Source organism: Oryza sativa, chromosome 9 (genome assembly GCF_034140825.1).
Source record: "Oryza sativa Japonica Group chromosome 9, ASM3414082v1".
Lineage (NCBI taxonomy): Eukaryota > Viridiplantae > Streptophyta > Magnoliopsida > Poales > Poaceae > Oryza > Oryza sativa.
In genome coordinates this window covers 20,310,047-20,331,846 of record NC_089043.1, presented here as the reverse complement: position 1 = coordinate 20,331,846, position 21,800 = coordinate 20,310,047, and the positions used below count along the sequence as shown (strand labels likewise).

Below are 21,800 nucleotides of genomic sequence, written 5' to 3'. Positions count from 1 at the left end.
GATAAAGCAGCTACCAGAGAAACTTTACATTGATCGATCATGCATCTTGTCGCATTATCTGCTGCTATACTTTGGCCACATGCGTTGCTATGGATGCCCATGCAAGTAGCCAAGCTGCCAACGTGTTGCACGAATGCATGACTAATTTTCGTCTTCTCCTGTATGCATCAAATCCCATAGATAGTTATTTTTTTAGATAATCAGAGATAATTATAGATGAAATCAAATCTTGATTGAGGAAACAACACCAGAGTTGTAAAGGATTTGTATGTAGTGGTCATCGGTCCTCTTGCACTCGCCGCGTCAATATGAATAGATCGATGAAGCTAGGGCGCGCTGGCATACACCGAGAGATCGTCATGGCCAGCCGGCCGCCGTCGCTAGGTTTGGAACAGGCTCCATCGCTGTTTAAAAATCCCACCTGCGCCGTGTTCCTATCTACTAATGGCTGAACGATTGATACAAGGATAATGATCGGTTGTTGATTGGATGCATCCACATATACGTACTACGTATGTATGTACATAACAAATAATTATAGGATAGATCTAATGGTTAAAAAAAATGGGTCCACCAAATTAAATCAAAATAGATGGTTGGATGTTTTGCTTTCTTTTTTAGAATTTATAGGACTTTCTTTAATTTATTAGAGCGCCACGTGTCGGCTTAAGAACGTTTGTAAAATGCCACGTGGCGGCTTGAGAGCGTTTGTAGGAAGTTTAATGGACTTTTAGTATATAATAGATAGATAATAGATAATAGATAGATGATAGATAGATAGAAGATAGATAGATAATAGATAGAAGATAGATAGATAATAGAAGATAGATAGATAGATAGATAGATAGATAATAGATAGATAGATAGATAGATAGATAGATAGATAGATAGATAGATAGATAGATAGATGTAAAATATAACACAATTTAGTTATGAACTATTATCCAATATTCGATAATTTAGTTCGAATCAAAGCATTAATCAAAATTAGAGAACTAGACTACACAAGAAAAAGGATTTGGTGGATCTGATGCCTGATAGGTGACTACGTTTGCTGTTGGAGTTTTGGGGTGTTACGGTGCGCCGTGCTCTCTGCAGGCGTGTTGCACAACTAGCCAGATAGAGATTAAGGCACGGCAGCACGTCGGCAAGTAGCCGAGCACAGAGCGCGTCAACCGCCAAGGATGATCCAGCTACAATGTACTCCCTTCGTCCCTAAATATAAGAAATTTTGGTTTGACGTGACATATTCTAGTACAATAAATCTGATTAGGCTTCATGGGCATGTTCGGCTGCCGGCAGCCCCGGCACGAACAGTGCCGCACTCACTATGCGCAGCCGCAGCCACAGCCGTAGCCGTCGCAGTCGGCCTGCCAAACAAGCCCCATATTCAGATTCATTATATTAGGATATGTCACATCCAACCAAAGCCCCTTATATTTAGAGACGGAGGGAGTAGTCAATAATCAATCGAGAAAACAAATCAATGCTCTTGATCCTAGGAAATCAATCGGAGTAACAAAGTTCACAAATGGTTTACAAAACCAATGGTAATCGTGCTTACCATCGAGTATAAGTAAAGATAAAACCACAATAGCCACACCAAATTCAGATAAATTTCAAATATAATTTAAATTTTTAATTTGATATGATTTCTTACAGTTTGCTGCGGTTACCGACGATAACATACTTATTGTCGGGACGAGGTAACTCCATCCCGACGGCAAGGAAAAACATACCCTTATTCCATTCGCTACTTGGTCTTGTTGGCATACGTCTATTCATATACGCAGTTGATAATTTAAATGGGGGACTCTGAAATTCGGGAGCCTGTACTGTCCCATACTTCACTCGTCCTTGTAGATGGGCCTAAATGACGCTTGAAATTATGGAAAAATAATACTCACCATAATGTAAGGTAGGAGTGGTTCATAGTACAGTAGTACTATTTTCACAAGACTGGTAGTTCAAAGAATGGTAGGGACTAGGGAGACGATGAATCGCTGAACCGAACAAACCTCTTCCTACTTTTGCCGCTAACATAAGACCCGGTCATCCGAGAAAATCGTCCCACCTCATTCATTTTAACCACAAATTTTGACAATTTGACACTTTGCAAAAACTATTTTTACAAATGAACTGCTGCCAAAACTTATTTCAAATATGACCCTTTTGCTCAACGCCAAATCATGTGGCGCTGAATTTAGACACCTCAGAGCCACGTCAGCTAGTGCTGAATGCCGTGCCACGACGGATGGGAGACTAAATCAGCGTGTAAACGTACATTCAGCGTCATGCTATTTGGTGCTGAGGTGTTTAAGTTCAGCGTCACACGATTTGGCGTTGAGCAAAAGGGTCAGATTTAAAATAAGTTTTGGCAGCGGTTCATTTGTAAAAATAGTTTTTGCAAAGGGTCAAATTGTCAAAAATTATGCATTTTAACGGTCTTCAGATTTTACATGGACATGGTCATACGAGAAGTAGGTGTCAAAGTACATAGGCCCATCTTTTTCTCGCCCCAATCGTAACTTCAATTTTACGAAGATGAACAGATAAAGAGAAAGCGACGAGATCGGTGAGACGGGACCTCATCACAAATCATACAGCCCGTGAGGACGGACGGACGCGCGGTTGAGCGAATCAAAGCTCATCCGCAGCAGAGCGAGTGGCACTGTGGCATGTACAGGCCTACAGTGTACAGGAGAGAGAGAGGAGGTTGAGGCGATCTCTGCGGCTCCCGTTATTACACGCGTGTGTCCTGTCCCCTAGCAGCGGTGCGGGCGACTTCCTTTCGTTGCGGCGACGCGACGCGCGGTGGGATGATACTGGGACGGTGGTTTTGTGTTGTGCCGCGGACAGAAGAACCGCGGCGATATTGCGGCGGCCGAGCCTGGGCAGGGGCTAGGGTGGTAGTAGTACGAGTAGTTCGTGGGCTGTTTTGCCGACTTCGGTTTTGCCGTGCCGCCGCAGCGCGCGCGCGGGGAGGCGGCAACGGCGATAGCCCCTGGTCTCGGTCGCCCGCCGCCACACCCGCGGTCACGCACCAAATTGCGGCGCCACGCGCCCAGCACACGCGGCTACGGGGAGGGGACGGGAAAAGGTTGTGCCGAGTGCCGACGCCTGTGGGGGAATATCTCGATTTGACTCTCCTAAACATATAATCTAATTTATATCCTTGAAGCACAATACCGAACATCTTAATCTTTTAACTATTAAAACATGTATAATTTAACTTACTTATCGATTTTGGAGAGCGGCTTATGTCATTCTCACTCTTCCCTTTTATCTCTCTCCTCCTTATCTCCCTTCGGCCCCTCCTATCTAACTCTCCTGCACTACCAGCGCCACTACCTCCACTGCACCGCCAGCGCCACTACCGCCACTCCCCCATCTGCCACTTGCGAAGGATGGCCTAGATCCAGGTGCCTGTGGAGGAGTCGACGACAGACATTGCCAAATCGGGGTCATCAAGCCCGCCGAGCTCTTCCTTGGCTGTTGATCTACATTGACTTTTGCGCCGACCTGCTCCATCACGTCGCCTCTCATAAGTCATAACTGGACTAGCGCACTGCCGTCGGCTGTATCTTCATCTCCTGAGCTCCGCGCTATTCTCCGTCCTGACGACTAGCCACCGTCTTCGCCATGGGGACCCCGCCACTGCCCAGGGAGCGTTGTCTCATCCTCGGATCCACGCCATCTCTCTTGACCAGCCGAGCGCACCGTCATCAGGCTACATCTCCATCCCTCAAGCTCCGCGCCGTTCTCCATCCCAACGACCGCTCGCCGTTTTCGTCGTGGGGTCCCCTCCCCTCCCACCGTCTAGGGAGAACCATCTCCTCGGATCCATGCCCGGGCCTCCACCCTCGTCAGCTCTGTTGACACAGTGATAAAAGTGGAGAAAGTGTGTGGAATAGAGAAGGAGAGGAAGAGAGAGGGGGAGTATGACAAGTGGGTCCCCACTTTATTTTTTAATTTTTTTTTCTGATGACTAGTATGAGACGTGAATGCCAACGCTCTCAATACTGTCCTAGGAGTAAAATTGCACCGTTTTAAAATAGTTGGAGGGGTTTTCAAAATATCCGGTATCGCGGTTGAGTGACATACGAATTGAATTTTACCCATAATTGAGGGGCCCGACTTATTCCCGCACGTGGCCGTAATGTTGGTCCGTCAGTTACACTGGGCCTCTCTGCTGTGTTTCGGGGTCGCGAGGGCCGTCGATGGACGGCCCAGTAGGCCAGTGCTGAAGGCCCACACAGTTTCCCCGATTCCCCACCCGTCACGGCGCCGTCTGCAGTAAACGGCAAAGTCCTCCCCTCCGTCTCCGTGTCCGTCGACACGCCGCCACCGCCACGGGGGTTGGGGATTTCTTTCCCCTCCTCCAAGCCAAGCCGGACGCGGACGCCACCGCCCTCGCCTTCACCTCCATTTATACCTCCGGCGAGCGCCGCGGCGGCGGCGACGCACGCATCCTTCCTTCCTCCTCCCGCACCACCGGCGACCGGTAAAACGGAGAGACCCGTGGGCGAGCTTGTTCGAGGCGGGGCACCACCACCATGTCGGCCCCCGCGGCGGTGGAGCAGCGGCTGCAGGCGCTGCGGCAGAAGCTGGGGAGGAAGCAGCACTTCGAGGAGGCCGTCGCCGACCTCGCCGCCGCGGTCCGGGACCACCACGCCGCCGCCTCCCCCGCCCTCCGCGATCTGGTAAATGAGGCCGACCTCCCCTAGCCAGCGCCCCCCCCCCCCCTCTCTCACCTCACGTTACTTCCCGATTTCCTTTCGTTGCGGCCTGGGTTAGGTCCAACGTCGCCGCCGCTGTGGTAATGATGAATCTAGGTTCGATTGGTCCGGTAATGGAGTAGAATTCTTACTCTAAAGTCATCATCAATGGGCAGAAGAAATTAAAATGATCTTCTCTGGGATTGTTAATCCTATTAAAATGATCTTCTCTGGGATTGTTAATCCTATGAAAATGATCTTCTCTGGGATTGTTAGTCCTGTCGTGTCAGTAAGGAACACGTCCTTAGAATAACTCATCTCATCCCAACGAAATTGTTCCTTTTCTTTTCTCCAAGTAGCTTGATATCTAAATTTATAACAAGAGGCTAAACGTTACAAGTAAATACCAATCAAAATGCAGTGAAATCAGTACGTACCCATCAAAATTTACATATTCTTCAAGCTAGCATGGAGCATGGTTAAATTCAAAGCAAGCAATAAAAAGAATCTGCCGGAGTAGTAGTTTATTATAATCCAATGAATCGGCTTGGTAAGATGTGACGTTAACGTTAACATCGCCCAATTCACGGGAATCAAGAAACCGAAATAACGATCACCATGAACGATTGGAATTATTTGTAGACAGAAGTAGCGATGAGTGACAGAGTAATCTGGCTCAGGTGTTTCCTGTGGCTTTATGCACACTCAATCGAGCAAATGAGGAATGACATACATGGACAGAACTATGCTAACAAAAGTGATTTCCTTGGATAATACTAATCCTTTTGTTTCATTATCTTCTGATGAAGTAATCCTGTTAATGTAAAAACTTCTGATTTTTTTAAGTTAAGGTTAACTTCTGATGCTGATGCTTTTTTAGTTAAGGTCGTCCTCAGGGATTCCATTTTTGTGTACCAGTATACCACACCCCTACAATCAGTTGTTTGGATTAGCATTCTTTTCCATACTCTACCTTCATTAATATCATCCATCATATCGACATATATAATGCTCATTTAGCACAATCTTTTGTTCTTTGGCAGATGTATTCTACAGTTTGCCGTGTGGCAACTGTCCTTCAGACTAGATATACAGCACCTGGATTCTGGCGTGCTGGTCTGAACCTCTTCTTAGGTACAGAGAAGCTGGTAACTAATCCTTCAGAAAAGGAGCAACTGAAGACTTTCATTCTGAGGGCCCGGGAGCATCTTGATGAGAAAGAGAACGAGGAATCCATGCCAAACAACAGGGAAACAGGTATGTCATTAATAATTGAATAGGATGATGTGACATTCATAGACACATCTGCATACTTAGATTGGCTATACTCTAATGATTATTCTGGAGGCAACCTGTGATGCATATGCAATTAAATTTATTTCTTGGTGAAATTGATAAACATAGGAGTTCTTCAAGTACATATTTGTCTGCAGTGTATTTTGGTGAAATAAACTTTCCTTAAAATATTCACCCTTATAAATATCTATTTGCTAAGAAGATGTAAACTTTTTTTTCCAGATACAAGATTTCTTTTTGAAGGGCATCTTACAGTGGGACCTGAACCTCCACCTCCTGCCTGGCTTGTTGCCCAGAATTTAGCACGAGAACTTAGCATTTTAGCTGAACCTTCTGGAGATCAAGGTGCGAACAACAACGGAGAGTCCAGGGCTGAGGAGATGGCACCTGCTGCTGCTATAATGAATTTCTTAAACACCATGACAGTGGATGGAGACCTAGAAGCCGCTTTGGAAGAATCTCTGCAGGTAAGAAAGAACAATTCTTGAGAGAATCAATTTATTTGGTATACTTATTTCATTATTTTTTCAGCCCTGAACTTCTATGTTAGTTTCTTGTTGCACTTTTGCACACTGCAAACTGGAGTAGTATCCAAACTGTGCACAACCATAGGCTTTTGGCCCATGTTAGGTGCTATAGAGAAACAAGCAAATTTGATAAATTTGTTGAATGTCTTGATCAGTGGTTTGTAAAATGATTTTTCAATTACTAGTCTGCTGCGCATTCAAGTGCTGATCAAGTTGCTAAAAGTGGAGCTCATCATGCTTTGATGCATGCCAAATTTCTTCATGTTATTATGTTATTGCAATTATCAACTTGGTTTAGACCCACATTCTCAAATTTATATAAGCTTGTCACTTGCTACAACGAGAAGGATATACTTGTATCTCTTATGATTGTCTAGTAACCACCACTGAAATTCTTCGAAAATGGAAAGCCCGCATTTCATCATTTTGTCATTCAGTTCAATAGGGTAACAAGATTTGCATATTGTTATGGATCTTGAATTTGGAACTACTATTTTCAGAATGTGATGGCGAATCCTAAGGTGCCTCCAGCTTCAAAGGAAGTCGTTGCGAATCTACCAGTTGTAACCGTGACAGAAGAAATCATAGCTAGATTGGGCAAAGAGACTCAGTGTGCTGTTTGCCGGGAGAGCTTGCTGGTGGACGACAAGATGCAGGAGCTACCGTGCAAGCATCTTTTCCACCCTCCATGCCTCAAGCCATGGCTGGTAATGTCCACATAACCCCTTTGAATCATCTGAAAGTAGCCTCGACGCATCGTTACAACTCGGTGTAGCTGAACATTATACCCATCATGGTTGTGTTGTGTTGCACGCAGGACGAGAACAACTCCTGCCCGATCTGCCGGCACGAGCTGAGGACGGACGACCATGTGTACGAGAGCCGGAAGGAGCGGGAGCGAGAAGAGGAGGAAGACAGGAAGGGCGCCGCGAATGCTGTCAGGGGTGGGGAGTTCATGTATGTCTGAACATCTGAATTTCAACCGAACGTGATTATCTCTCTGTAACGATTTCCTGAAATTCAGAGTGCACTGGAGTTGAAAATTCATGTACAAACAACGTTTGCTTCGGTTCACCACCGTATCTTCGTTGAATGATACTACCACTATACAGCCAGCTTATTACAGCATCATTGTTCGTTGATGTGCATGTGATGAAGTACTTGAGTTGAGACATTGTTATTCTTTTATTCCCTTTTTACACACAGTATTCAGTCGCGTTAGTCTCCTTCGAATATGGGGGTGGTGAGATAACGGATGACGCTGATGATAACTATTCGATGATACAAATGAATAAACTAAGCATTGTAAAGTTAAATTTTATTTTAACAAGGTTTCCTAAAGAAATAGAGGACTAAGATTTTTTTTAAGAGAGATTGTACCGTCGAGATTGAACAAACGCGAACTATATTACTACTGTAGCCGTTCTACGAGCTTAGTAGCACTCAGAGTTTCCTAAACCGTCGGGACCGGGGTTACCACGCGGTAACCGTGAACCGTTCAAAATTTATCAAAAATTTAAATTATTTTTTAAATTTATTTAAATTTAAAGAGGTTACTGCGGTATTTCTATTACCGTACCTCGGCGATAAGACCGGTAACCATGGTAACCGCATCGTTTATCAGTAATGTAAAACCTGGTAGTAGTAGCCTAGCAGAGTAGGTTGTGTTGGTGGTCACTTGAAAAATTGCGATTCCATGGGCTGATGCCCTTACGTGGGCCCACCACCCACCCCTGACGAGTGGGGCCCACCAGGCAGCGACCCCATCACACGTGAGAAGTCCAGTCCACAGCTCGCTCCATCGCTGCGATTTGCAACACGGCGAGACGGATCAAACGGGCGCCTGCCCCCACGAACTAGACAAGCAGCAGGTCAAGCACCCAACCCAAAATCCCAGAGAAAAACACACAAACAAAAACAACATACAACTGCACACACCCTGCCGATGCAGCGAACGTGTCCAAATAAATTAAAAATCCCCCAATCGATCAATATACGCTGCACCACACCACATACTCAAAAGAAAGAAAAGAAATCCCCCCAATCCCCATTTCCAGCGAAATCTAATCTAATCATCTAAAAATTCCCTTCCCTTCCCTTCCGTCCGAGCCAGAGCAGTAGTAGTAGTAGAAGTAATGAGGAAAAGAAAACGAAAAGCGCCAAGAAAACAACGCACCAACACATCCACAGCAGCAGCAGCAGCAGCAAGCATCATCGGCTCAGGCTTCATCAGGAGAATAGGTTAGATGTGAGAGGAAGGAAAAAAATCCGAGGAAAAGTCTCGAGCCCACCCCCCACATCTCCACTGCTGCAGCTTTGCTTGCTCGAGAGAAAGAAAGAGAGAAAGAAAATAAAATAAAAATCTCTCACAAATCTCTCTCTCGCAGCCGTCAAAATCCAATCTTGGCGCATCCCCGGCCGCCTACTGTTCTCGCCCCCCCTCTCTGGTAATAATTGTCAGGCTGGTGGTTGGTTTGCTGCTGCTAATAATCGAGTCTTTTCCTCCCAAGGAGAGGCGTTCAATTTCTTGGTCAGGATTTGTGGAGGTTTTTCTTGGATTCATTTCGTCATCTCGTCGCGGAGCCAAAGCTTTTGGTTTTTTTTTTTCCTTTGGTTGGTCTTGGCTCGATCGGGATGGATGCGGGGTGGGTTGGGCTCGCGTCCAATTCGCCTCCACCACCACAAGTACGCTTCTTTTTTATTGTTTCCGGAGTGGGGATTGTAGAGAGCTATTTCGGCAATCGCTAGGGCTCCGTGTGTGTTCTCTCTCGCCCACTTTACTCTTTTTTTTTCTATATCATTATTCCCCTTTGCCCTCCAAATCGAATCCTCTCTCCCCTCCTGCGGCGCCGCGGGGAGGGAGCGATCTGGGGAGGGGGAAGCCGTCGATTGACTCGATTCTGTGTCGCGGGGGCTCCGATTCGGCCTCTGAATTGCGCCCTGGTATGTTTGCCCCGCGTCGATTCGTGGGTTCTTGCCGCGGATTTGGTTGGATTTATTTAATTTTGTGTGATTTGTTCTTGCTGTTGTTGTAGGGTTCCATGAGGGCGTGAGGTGAAGTTGGGGAAGAGAGAGAGAGAGAGAGAGAGGGGGGTAGGGTTGCTGCGGCGGCCATGTCGCAAATCCAGAGCTTCTCGCGGCAGAACTGCGTGCTCCTCGCGGTGCTGTGTGGGAAGCACGCTGAGAAGCGTGCCCAGGCGAGGTCGGGGCTGGAGGCGAAGCGGCTGCGGCCGTCGTACCCGTTCCCGGAGCTCAGCTCGTCGGGGAGATTGGAGGTGAGCTAGCATTCTCGGTTGGTGTTGTGGGGGGTGGTGATTTGTTTTGTTGTGCGAGCTGAAAACGAGGGAGATTTTCGAGTGCAGGTGCACACGCTGTTCAACCCGACACCAGAGCAGTTCCTCGAGGCGCAGCGCGTGGTTCAGCCCAACTTCTTGTACATCCAGGGGCAACAGCTTGAGGATGAGAAGGAGATTGGCTCGCTCGTCTGGGGGGACAATGACGTATCTGATCCGCAGGCGTTTAGTTGTCTCATCAGCCCGCCATTTCCGACCATAGTAAGCACAAACCTTTTGTCGAGCGTATGCAATATTTGTACTCTTTAGTTGAAAGAGCAGTAGAGCAACCTTTCCTTTGTCTACTATTAGCTGTTAATGGAAAACCAAAAAAGAAGGCCTCACAACTGCATCATTTCCTAGTTACATGATGGTCTCTGATATGTTCTGGGCACCACATTGTAGTGCCATACCATGGTATGTGAGAATTTGAAAACTTCCTCTGTCCGGGTGGTGCTAACCCTGCTTAACGGTTGTCAATACAGGTTTATCTGGAGGTTCCAATTGGTGAAAAACTTGCTCAAGCAGTTCATTCAAAGGTAGAAGTCTTCCATTTTCCTTTTTCAATATTCCATCTTGTTAATCAACCAAACCTTATAACATCGTTTTGAGACTGTAGTTCGTTCAGAAGTACCAAACGTTTTCCTTTTTTAGTCTGTCTCATTTAGATCATATCTTAACCCTACGACATAGTAGTAGTACAGTGCTAGTAGTTTTTCAACAAATGTCTAGACTCTGTAGGACGAAATTTTTGCTCTATAGATTCTTTTATCTATAAACAAGCACTGAAATGTTGAACAACCAAGTATGCAGTACTATTTTACACATGACACTATTTGGAATTTAGCAGTGGTGATGTTTCATTTCAGGGGATTCCATACGTAATATACTGGAGAAATTCATTTTCATCATATGCAGCATCCCATTTTCGCCATGCATTAATGTCAGTGGTTCAAAGGTACCAGCATCCTTTTCCCTCTCTACCATCATCATCATATGGCAATAACAACTAATAATTTTCTTGTATATGTAGTTCGGTGAGCCATACTTGGGATGCTTTTCAGCTTGCTCATGCATCCTTTCGATTATACTGTGTAAGAAACAACCATGTACAAAGTGTTAAGCTTGGGCCTCGTCTACTAGGGGATGCTCCAAAGATAAATATAACCCCTCCTGAGAATGAGATGGTTGAGGAGGAAGGTTCTTCAGATGTGTTTCCAGCTATAAAAATTTATGATGATGACATCAACATGAAATTTCTTCTTTGTGGAGTTCCTAGCACACCGGTAAGCTTTGGTATTTTATATCCAAATTTCCTTACATCTTATTTCCTCTATTGTACGAATTGGTTTAATGGTGTTGTTAACCTCTTCTCTTCTGCAGGATCCTTGTTTGTTAGGTTCATTAGAAGATGGCCTGAATGCACTTCTGAATATTGAAGTATGGAATAAAGCATTGCAGCTCTACTGTACATTGATTATTTTTTATGGACCATGGAGTAAATTTTACACTATTTCCTGAAGAAAAGATGGAGTATAATGATTCTATGAGCAACCTTTGTTTTAGATACCTTAACTCAAGTTTGAAGAAACTAGGATCTCAGTATGTTAGATACTATTGAAACTGTTCTGTTTTCTTAACATTACAACATTTTGTTTTCTTGTTCAATATTTAGAAAAGGGATGTATTTTGCGTGTTAATTGTTCTGATTAAGGAAAGAGAGGGAGGGAGCGGAAATGTTTTGATGTACTGATGTGGCTCACAACAGCACTATGCATGAAACCACCCTAAATAACACCACACAAATAAAATCTAGATAGACATCTTAGTTTCAGTCTACAAGATGCTAGCAATAAAATGGTGGTTCAATTTTTTACTTGGCACCACCAAATCTCAGACTATGTTGTACACATGCTGGTTCTGAAAATCTGAAGTTAGCAGTCCATCCTTTTCTTGTATTATTTCTTGGTCGAAGGATGCAAACACATAGACTAGCATAGTGATATTTGATGCATCAGGATTTCTTTAGTTATTATCCACCAAGCTTTTATGCAAGTTCTTTCTTCTGTTTGTGTGTTGTTTTTGCAACTTATTGCTCTATCTAACGGTTGATCTTGTTTTTGGCAGATTCGGGGGTGCAAACTTCAGAATCGAATCAGGTACGTTGAATTGTTGTCTGTTCTAGCTGTTTACATACCCGTACCTTTCTGTAGCATACTACCATGTCCATGACTCCTTTAGTTTTGTGCCATCTGTCAAGTTTGATTGTCATGCATAATGCTGTCAAGTTTCTTTTAGGGGTGGACAAACTGTTTCAGAAAATGTGTACTAGTGATCCTTTTTTCCTTTATGTTAGAGCTACTAATAAACTGTAGCTTATACTGTATACAATTTGCCTTATGCATGTTGGAGTTGTCCCAATATTGATTTTCCATCATACTTAAAATACCACTTAACAAATTGTTTTCTCTTCTGCTGCTGAGTATAGTTGATAAGACTTCTTTCATATGTGGCAGTGCTTCTCCACCACCACTTCATGCTGCATCCTTACCACGTGGAATGGTTACAATGCGTTGCGACATCACTACGTGCAGTTCTTCTCATGTGTCACTTCTTGTTTCTGGTAGCGCACAAACTTGTTTTGATGACCAGGTATGAATTTCTGCGAACCTGGATATATAATTCCTGATCTTACATGTACAAAATTATATGGCATCTACCTTTCTGCAGCTTTTGGAAAGCCACATCAAGGATGAGATCATTGAGAAGAGCCAACTAGTCCATGCTCTGCCAAATAATGATGATAAGTTATCATCAAGTGTGCCTTTCACTTCAATGTCCACAGCTTGTGGGGCTTCTACCTTTGAAGTTTGGATGACCCTTCCTAAGTGGGCAGCACAGGTTGGATAACTGTATTGAACACACAAGATATGCTGTGATTAGAAGTGCAGGGTGTGCTTATTTGCTCATATTTTTATTCATTACTTGGCTTCTCTTTATCTTTTTTTTTTCCGATGCACCGACTGAAAGTTCATAATGTTGTGTAATTCTATTGTAAAAGGCTCTTCTCATGCTTTTGCTTTTGATCTCCAAGAACAGTGATTAGTTATGAAAGCAACAAAAGTCTTCAATCTCATTATCTAATCCTCACATGTAAAACATTATTTGTTAATCTTTGACTGACCATCAATATTTTTATCTGAATAATTAGGTTCTGAAGCATTTAGCGCCAGACATCTCATACAGGAGCTTAGTGGCACTTGGAATTGGTTGTATAAATGGCACGCCTGTTGCTTCATTTGATAGGCGAGATGCAGACCGCCTTCTTTTCTTTTGTACAAATCAACACAAAGATTTGGCTATTGAAAATGGCCCATACTTTCATCTGCCAAGATGGTCAGCATCTCTTACCAAGGAAAGAGTGAAGGTGGGTCTGGAATCGAAACCAAATTTGTTAGGTGCGAATGGAATTCCTGAGGACAAGAAACGTCTGATCGAAGGGCCTTCCTCATCTTCCAAGGCAAAATTGAAGCCTGCAACTATGAGGCCCATTCCTCACTCTAGAAAGCAACAAATGCATCCTTTTATGGGTTTCCTGGAAGCTACTGTTCATGAAACTAGTCAGGTTAAGCCAAACTTGCCAGCTGCTCCCCCAGTGAAGCATAATTCGGTACCTGCTGCTCCAGCAACACATAGAAAATCAACTTCAGGGCCATCTCATGCTCAGTCAATCATTCAACTGAACCCACTGCCTCTGAAGAAACATGGATGTGATCGGTTGCCTATTCAGATGTGCTCTGAGGTATGCTTCTTGGGTCTTACATGAGGATGAAGTGCTTCTATACAAGTACATTATCGTGCTAAAATAATGTGTTTAACCTTTTTCTAGGAGGACTTCTTGAAGGATGTCATGCAGTTTTTAATTCAGAGGGGTCATAATCGACTCGTACCTCATGGAGGACTAGCTGAATTTCCTGAGGCCGTCCTTAATGCGAAGCGCCTTGACCTATATAACTTGTACAAAGAGGTAATGCTAAAATTAGCACATTCTGGTTTATGCATAGCAAGGTGATCAGAAGAAGACATTTTCTTTGGCTCGTTTCCTGACGAAGTGTTTGTTTTTTCAGGTGGTGTCTAGGGGTGGCTTTTATGTAGGCAATGGTATAAACTGGAAGGGTCAAGTCTTCTCGAAGATGCGTAACCATACTGTGACAAATAGAATGACCGTATGTATCCACTATTTACTACTGTGACAAATAGAATGCGTAACCTTGAAGGCATTTTCTTATTGGATCTTAACCTGTGCCACTTTTAGCATGCTATAGTTTTGCTGTTATCTTAGTGCCACTAACATATGTCTTTATGCCATTTTGTTCACACTACTTTCACGTATTAAATTTATCATTTCCTTTGTTGGTGAGTCTGGTAAAAGCTACTAACTAATTGATGGACTACTCAGCTTCAGCATCATTGTCTTTCATCTATGTTGAAATATATATACGGAGTAGTAGTTCATTTTGATGTAAATTCATCATAAAGTGCCACCTTATTTATCTCTGCTACTACCTTCAACAAATTCTGTTAAGTGAAATGTTAAATGTTAACTGTACACATTTGTCCTAAAATGTTTAGGGTGTTGGAAACACACTGAAAAGACATTACGAAACATATTTACTGGAATATGAGCTAGCTCATGATGATGTAGACGGGGAATGCTGTTTGCTTTGCCACAGGTTTGAGGACATCCCTTTCTATGCCTCCTTTGGTTCCCCAATTTGCGATTATGGTTTGTCATAATCGAATCTAACACCATCTCCTGTGTAATTCCAGTAGCGCTCCTGGAGATTGGGTGAACTGTGGTTTGTGTGGTGAATGGGCACATTTTGGTTGTGACAGACGACAAGGCCTAGGCACTTTCAAGGTTAGAAAAAAAAAACTTTTAGTTCAGTCCTTTTCTATTGGCCATAGCTTGATCTTATATGAGTCACCTTCTTTACAGGATTATGCAAAGACAGATGGGCTGGAATACATCTGCCCTCACTGTAGTCTAGCAAACTATAAGAAGAAACCTCCTCCCCAAAAGGTAGCTAATGGCTTTGCGAATACAGTGTCTGTATCACGAAATGTTTAGTTTTCCTTTCTTCTTTTTTGCCCTGTGTTTCGGGGAGAAGAGCCCAGTAGAGTAGAGAATAGGCAGGCTGCTGATAGAGAGAGGAAGGTGTGTAGTGTTGTGATCTGTATTACCCTATTAATTTGGTTCAGCGTAGGAAGCTTAAGTTTTATATAGAATGTAACAACTGACAACACAGCTAAGCTACTACGGTAGCTGGTCAAATTAAGTTAAGAGCCTGTTGATATATGTTTTGGTTGTATCTCCTGTTTCTCCTGACACAAGGATTGTGCTTAATTTGCACTCAGGCTTTTTTTGTTGTTGTTGACACTAACTGATAAATAGAGCCTTATTTCATTCTTTAAAATACAATAATTCCGTGATATTGTATTACATCCTCTGATAAAAGTACATTCCAACCATTTAAAAATGTAAACATTTCTGTTTTTGGTTATGCGGAGAGGGAATGGTACTACGTTCGATTTTTTCTCTGGTCTTAGGACAATATTTATTTTTTGGACAAAGTTTATGGTGCTATGCAAGTGCTTTAAACGATTAATTCACATCAGTTTGTTTGTTTTTAAACTAAGTGTTTTAAAATTGATTAATAGTCATATTTATTTTACTATCTGACTAAAGGGAGGGAAGGAGTAGTTCTTTTTTTTCGGAATTAATCCAACCCATTTTAGCCTGTACACACAGTGGACTAAGGTGTAATACAATACAAATAGGACTTGTCCCTCAAGGGGTAGTTGATTACTTGATTATTACAGCCATACAGTACTAGATCGTAGTCTGATAACTCCTTACATCATAGTAACAAACTGATCAAACACTAACACCAATTCCACGAGTTTTGCATATAGGCGCATAACTAAAACGCACTTGCAGTTATAATACGGCACACATGCATGGAGTCCAATGGACCGATGGACATTACACAAACAGGAAGCTAAGCAAGCCAGACGACAAGCAACAGCTCCGCTAGCTGTATCTCCTGTGTAACTCAAGGCATGGCACAGCTGCCGATCTTGTGATCTGCCAAATTCTGTTGCTTCACGAAGCTCAATCGATCAGCCGCGAAACTCGTCCATGAACGCCTCATGGAACGCCTGGAGGCTGGGAACCATCGCCGTGATCGTCTCCTCGCCGGGGAGGATGGTGCACCGGATGTGCGATGTCCCGGAGACCTTTTTGCAGGAGGAGACCAAATCCTAGTCAGGCAAATGCATGCACAGCTTGAGACAAAAAGGAAAAATTCTCTGAAAAAGAGGTGGGTTACTGGGTGAAATCCAGAGCCTGGGACGACGGCGATCCCCGTGGCGTCGAGCAGGCGGTGCGCGTAGAACACGTCGGGGGAGACGCCCTCCAGCTGCGCCGCTTTGATCGCCGCCTGTGGCAGGCGCAGCCGTGGGAAGAGGTACATGGCTCCCTCGAACTTGTTACACGACACGCCTTCCAAACCGTTGAACGCTTTCTGCAAAGCCTACAGGGTAGGTTAAAATTAAATCGACGTGAATATTTTTCTTACATATAAGGAGGACGCACACCGCACTCGCTCTACCCACACACGCCAGGGTTTTAAATTTCTAAATTGCTATTTCTGCCGGGGGGACCGAAATTTCGGAAATTTCGAATTTTTTTGACCGAAATTATTTGAAATTTTGAATGAATTTGAATAAAATTCACAAAAATCTGCAAAAAAACCGAAAATTTTGGGCGAGATATGAGCTTGCCGGTGGGGGTGGGGGGGGATTACCGAAATTTCGGAAATTTCGAAACGAAGTTTCAAACCATGACACACGCGGGTTAATCATGGTGGGAGAAGAGGATTTTTTTTCTAGCACACAAATTCTGGTTTTCGACATTGTGTGATGCAAATTGGATATATCTGATATAAATTTGCTGATATGTGTATTTTGTTCCTGACCTTTGCGCGCTTGAGTAGAGATGAATAAGTCTCTTCCTTCTCGACCATGAAAATCTCAAAAGCCTCATCCCCTAGCTGCAAATCTCACCCACAAGTCAGTTAAAACACAAGTTTGAAGGTGTAAGGTGTAATAAGTTCTCTATGGTTCTCCTATAAACTAAAAAAAACATTCTGTTTCTTAAATTTTATAGGCAAGAGTCAAGGGAGAACTTCACAAGGATAAAAAAGTTCAGCAAACCTCCGTCAAAGTACTTCTATTGTACAACCAGATTGTGAAGATACTAATATGCTAAAGACGAAAATTGTAGCGAAAGCATCTTTTAGGAAACCTTAGGTGGATCCATAACAAGGCTGATAAGGATTTGGCCAGCTATGTTGGGACAAATAGTTAGAGAAGCCAACTTGTACATCTCATCGATCACATCATCTCCAAAACCACAAATCTCCATGTAGCCTCCCCTTCTACCACATTCTCCATAGTATCCTGCAAAATTCAGAAATCAGAAGACAAATTTTTGGAAGATACTCTGGTTGACATGAAGACTTACCCATAGAGACCGAGTGAAATGACACTATAGAGAGGTCATGGTGATCATAACCAAGTGATCTGGCCACCTTTTTGAAGGAATTGAACCTCTTATTCTCTGTATAGACATTTTCTTGGTATACCTGTAAATGCATTTACATCACTAATCTGCAAGACAATTACCTTCGATATAACCGAGTTTTTTTTTTCAACACGATGAATCTAATTTGAAATATCAAACAATCAGCAAGTGTGAACCTCATCAGCAAGAATAACCAACCCTTCTTTCCTACAGAATTCCACAATCTCCTCCTGGTTGGTTATAGACAGTACCTACAACAAGGGTTGCAAATGTGGAACAAGAAACTTCTTTAATGACCTGAATAACAGTTAGATACTTACTAGCATTATGTGGTGCTATATAGGATATAGGTTGCAGTAATTCTCGAGAAATCTTTTGATTTTCCTTCATTATTCTATCAAGTCATGAAACTGTAAGATAAAATAAAAAATATTCAGCACACCTGGCCAGTAGGATTGCCGGGATTTATGACCACCATAGCTCTAATAGTCAAACCCGATGCACGGGCGTCCTCTAAACACCTCTTGACTTCGAAAATCTCAAGCCCCCAAATACTGTCTTCAGTAAGATTATACGGTACCTTCAATTCAATTTAGATCCTTCGTTATTTCTTGCATATAATAACACTTGAACATTCATCCACTTGGAAGTGTTTTTCGGACGTGGAAAAGGTGCATACTCTAACTTATAACCATTGTAATGATGGTGAGTCAAAGAGTTCAAAAAGAGACTGCGAAAAGGCAAAAGGGAAATAAAATAAGAAATAGGGAAGAAACATTAAAAAAAGGAAAAAGAACTGTATAAGGTGAGGTTAGCCCTCCGTGTTTTTTTTTTTTTGGCATGATACTCCAAGTTGTTATTGGAAGTTTGAGATACCATTGGCATATCAATGGACACTTTCTCGAAAAATCCAAATGCTAGCACCGTACCATTGTTCCACCATGAAGAATAATAGAAGCAGAGTATAAGGGATATTCAGGCAGCGGGCACAAAATGCCATCTTCATGGGACCTGATGAGTATTTGCATCATCATGTTGATCTGAAAAAGGAGGGTAATTAAGTTGAAGATATCCAGATAGACCAAGCATCATTCTGTACTAATGGAGCTTGGAAATGCAGAGCATTACTGCTGAACTTGCTCCATCTGTCAGAAAAATGTTATCTGGTTTTGATGGAAAACCATCTCTGGCAGCTATTCCATCAGCAACTGCTTCACGCAAACCTCTGACTCCCTGATATATGTAATAACAAGTGTAATGCACAATGAAAAAGGTTAAAAATCATCCTAGGACAACGCCAAGTAAAAAACTTTTTTTTTGTTATTTGTAAATAAGGAGCATGTATTTACAGTACCTGACTACTAGTATAGGAACCAGAATCTCTGCCTGGAAGTGATTCAATAATCTTCCTGGCTCGTTTTAGCGCACATGGACTGCATTTGTAGATCGAAAGAATGTCAGTCATTTTCTTTTTAGGCCAAAAATTTATTGCCACACAAGAAGTGAAAATAATTTGCAATGCTTGATATATATTCCCTCCGTTTTATATTATGAGACATTTTGACTTTTTTAAAAATCAAACTTCCTTAAGTTTAACCATATCATAGAAAAACATAGCAACATCTACAAACACCAAATTAGTTTCACTAAATCTAGCATTGAATATATTTTGATACTATATCTATATTGTGTTGAAAATGCTATCACATTTTTTTCATAAACTTGGTTAATGTTCTTAAAAAAATGACTTAGAAAAAAAATAAAAATGTCTTACAATATCAAATGGAGAGAGCACATGCTAAGTTTTTTTTAAAACGAATCGGCACCAGACTGTGCCCATTTCATTGAATATAGTGGGAAAAAGACTGTACAAAGCTAAAACTTTGGAAATTTACATAGGGAAAGTAAGGTTATACTGTTTGTCTATTTGGTCCAACCTGAATAATGCACGAGCTTCGTCTCTGTCTATGAGAGATGGATTGTCACACAGAGAAAGAACCTAAACGCAATAATTGGAGCCATCAAGCCATCAAGCAGAAATGTACGTACAATCTGTTGAATCAATTTGGAATGTAGGGAGTTTAAGAATGCTAACCTCGCGAAAGAAATTGATTGGTCGTTGGCCAAGAGCCTGAGGGTTCCCAAGATTGCAGTATATTATCTGCTGGGAAGCAATCAATTTGCACACTTACAAAACATTCATGTACCTATAGTACTACTACATGTATGTGCAGAAACACATTTGTATTGCAAGCTTGAACACACCTCTTGAAAAGGGAGAGAGCCTGGATTTTCGTATATCTCCTTCTCTAACCGCTGGTTGACGCATAGGAGTAGAGTATTAGCAAAAAGAGGATATAAAACAACATATATGCTATTACCTCTGTTTTTTCAATCTCTCTTTTTCTTAAGTATCAAATGGAGTTAACTTTTTTTTCTCAAACTTTAACCGACAGTATTTATTTAAGTAACTCCTTCGATCTGTACTCTGCATGCAACAACCTTCTCAGCATGCATGCAATGGGGTTGGAGGATGGCTAATTGGAATCTGAGATAAATTTAATCTAGCGCTACTTAACGAAAAGACAACTCCTTTGCTCTCTCCCACCTATAGATAGCCATAAGGCCCGCCCAGCCTGGCCCGGCCCAGGCATGGCTAGGCATGACCCACCGGCCATCGGGCCGGCACGGCCCGGTCAGCACTTTGTGCCGGGCCATGCCGGCTCATGGGCTGCACCTCCGGCCCAGGCACGGCCCACCAGTAGTCGGGCCATGCCGTGCCGGCCCGAAGGCACGGGTGGCACATCATGCCTTTTTTTAAATGAATCTATTTTTCTTCCCTCCTCTTTGGGCTGTGACATAAAATAAGTCTATTTTTTCTCCCTCCTCTTTAGGTTGACATATATATAGCTAAAATAACTATATTTTGCGTCCCTATTCTTGAACCGTGGCATATAATATGTCTATTTTTACTCCCTATTCTTTGTGTGTCGGGCCTGGCCTAGGCCTGCCCAACGTGCCGGTGGGGGGGGGGGGGGGGGAGGCACGGGCCAAAATGTTGTGCCGTGGGGCGGCCCGTCGGGCCTCAGGCCTTTTGGCCATCTATACTCCCACCATCACTGAAAGGTTATATTTTACTAGTGGTGATGATATGGTACACTTACATGTTGAATTTTAGGAGATAGTGGACATCAACTTATAATAAGATAGGGTATGTAGTGAGCTCATGTTTCAATGTACCAATGTATATATTGTGGAAGGAGTCTTTATGGGAGTCAATAGCATGAGCTATCCATGGAGTAACTAACGACTACCCATAAGAAATAAGAATATCTCTCTCCTTTGCTCCCCTCTTCATCTTTTGTGTTTGATGTTACTTACTACTCCCTCCGTTTTAAAATGTTTAATACCGTTGACTTTTCAGTACGTGTTCGACCATTCGTCTTATTCAAAAAATGTAAGTAATTATGTATTCTTTTCATATCATTTGATTCATTGTTAAATATACTTTCATGTACACATATAGTTTTACATATTTCACAATTTTTTTAATAAGACGAACGGTCAAAGATGTGCTAAAAAGTCAACGGTGTCAAACATTTTGAAACGGAGGGAATACATTTTTATTTGTTAGTGGGTCCCATGATTCCCATCCCATGTTTGTAGCGATAGAAATAGAGATAACTGAAGTCTATTGTGACAGGGCCTAACCGTACCATAAGGACTACTTAACCCGTATACATTGCCCTTATCTTATGATCATAAGTATTGTATAACATACTACAACAAAAATTAACTATTTATGGGTCTCATCTCAAGGTAATTGTAAGCTTCAAACATTGGCTTTGCCCTCAGTGTAGGTTGATGAGATTTATAGTTACCCGTGCGTGGCGGACAATCTCCCCACATGGCTCGTAGGTGAAGATCCTGACCTTCAAGACGAATGAGAATGCGCACATATTTGATCAGTTAATAAAACTCGATCGAGCTAGCCATCGATCGATCGATCGATCGCGAGCTGAGGTTCAGATCGACGGAGGAACGCAACGACGCACGTAGCCACGTACCTTCTGGTTTATGGTCTCTGCGGTGATGGACGGCGAATGGTTGTACGACATGGCGCCGGCGAGACGAGCAAGCGGAGCGTGCGGTGTCGTCGGTGAAGATGAGGAGGAGGAGGAGGAAGCTGCTGCTGCTGCCTGCTGATGCTGCACGGCGCGTTCGTGTGCGTGCGCGTGCGCTGCTAAATGGGCGACGACGCGAGAGCTTCTTGGGCGGT

At 42.9% G+C, this 21,800-nt stretch overlaps 3 protein-coding genes across 4 annotated transcripts; 2 read left to right on the top strand and 1 right to left on the bottom strand.

The window, feature by feature from the left end:
• The first annotated feature begins 4,397 nt into the window (after positions 1–4,397).
• On the top strand, positions 4,398–7,669 carry LOC4347141 (E3 ubiquitin-protein ligase AIP2). Its single transcript, XM_015757197.3, has 5 exons — positions 4,398–4,703; positions 5,762–5,975; positions 6,237–6,481; positions 7,042–7,248; positions 7,359–7,669. Exons 1-5 carry the CDS (start codon positions 4,557–4,559, stop codon positions 7,506–7,508), a joined length of 963 nt encoding a protein of 320 aa, XP_015612683.1. The 5' UTR covers positions 4,398–4,556; the 3' UTR covers positions 7,509–7,669.
• Positions 7,670–8,652: 983 nt separating this feature from the next.
• On the top strand, positions 8,653–15,245 carry LOC4347140 (AT-rich interactive domain-containing protein 4). The gene is made up of 16 exons (XM_015756543.3): positions 8,653–9,484; positions 9,577–9,816; positions 9,904–10,095; positions 10,359–10,412; positions 10,743–10,831; positions 10,907–11,159; positions 11,257–11,313; positions 12,001–12,032; positions 12,390–12,525; positions 12,604–12,774; positions 13,085–13,675; positions 13,763–13,900; positions 14,001–14,099; positions 14,506–14,606; positions 14,704–14,794; positions 14,873–15,245. The coding sequence occupies exons 2-16, from the start codon at positions 9,655–9,657 to the stop codon at positions 15,002–15,004; spliced, it is 2,298 nt and encodes a 765-aa protein (XP_015612029.1). The 5' UTR covers positions 8,653–9,484; positions 9,577–9,654; the 3' UTR covers positions 15,005–15,245.
• A 452-nt stretch (positions 15,246–15,697) lies between these two features.
• Positions 15,698–21,798, bottom strand: LOC4347138 (alanine aminotransferase 2). Of its 2 annotated transcripts, none has more exons than XM_015755435.3 (15): positions 21,589–21,798; positions 21,403–21,453; positions 19,787–19,837; positions 19,617–19,682; positions 19,459–19,520; positions 18,876–18,954; positions 18,650–18,754; positions 18,451–18,561; positions 17,964–18,101; positions 17,698–17,772; positions 17,462–17,582; positions 17,243–17,397; positions 16,914–16,988; positions 16,266–16,469; positions 15,698–16,173 (listed from the first exon to the last, which is right to left on the bottom strand). In XM_015755435.3, the coding sequence occupies exons 1-15, from the start codon at positions 21,637–21,639 to the stop codon at positions 16,057–16,059; spliced, it is 1,461 nt and encodes a 486-aa protein (XP_015610921.1). In that variant the 5' UTR covers positions 21,640–21,798; the 3' UTR covers positions 15,698–16,056. The 2 variants fall into 2 exon arrangements, with proteins under 2 accessions (XP_015610921.1, XP_066160003.1); XM_066303906.1 differs by having other exon boundaries at positions 16,266–16,460; positions 21,589–21,769.
• Positions 21,799–21,800: the final 2 nt, after the last annotated feature.

Coding starts and splice junctions, on each gene's coding strand:
- LOC4347141 (XM_015757197.3), top strand. CDS start 4,557: ATGTCGGCCCCCGCGGCGGTGGAGCAGCGGCTGCAGGCGCTGCGGCAG. Junction 5,976..6,236: donor GCCAAACAACAGGGAAACAG/GTATGTCATTAA, acceptor TTTTTTTTCCAG/ATACAAGATTTCTTTTTGAA. Junction 7,249..7,358: donor CATGCCTCAAGCCATGGCTG/GTAATGTCCACA, acceptor TGTTGCACGCAG/GACGAGAACAACTCCTGCCC.
- LOC4347140 (XM_015756543.3), top strand. CDS start 9,655: ATGTCGCAAATCCAGAGCTTCTCGCGGCAGAACTGCGTGCTCCTCGCG. Junction 13,676..13,762: donor CTATTCAGATGTGCTCTGAG/GTATGCTTCTTG, acceptor ACCTTTTTCTAG/GAGGACTTCTTGAAGGATGT. Junction 13,901..14,000: donor TATATAACTTGTACAAAGAG/GTAATGCTAAAA, acceptor TTGTTTTTTCAG/GTGGTGTCTAGGGGTGGCTT.
- LOC4347138 (XM_015755435.3), bottom strand. CDS start 21,639: ATGTCGTACAACCATTCGCCGTCCATCACCGCAGAGACCATAAACCAG. Junction 18,102..18,450: donor TTCTTCATGGTGGAACAATG/GTACGGTGCTAG, acceptor ATTGAATTGAAG/GTACCGTATAATCTTACTGA. Junction 17,773..17,963: donor CCGGCAATCCTACTGGCCAG/GTGTGCTGAATA, acceptor CCCTTGTTGTAG/GTACTGTCTATAACCAACCA.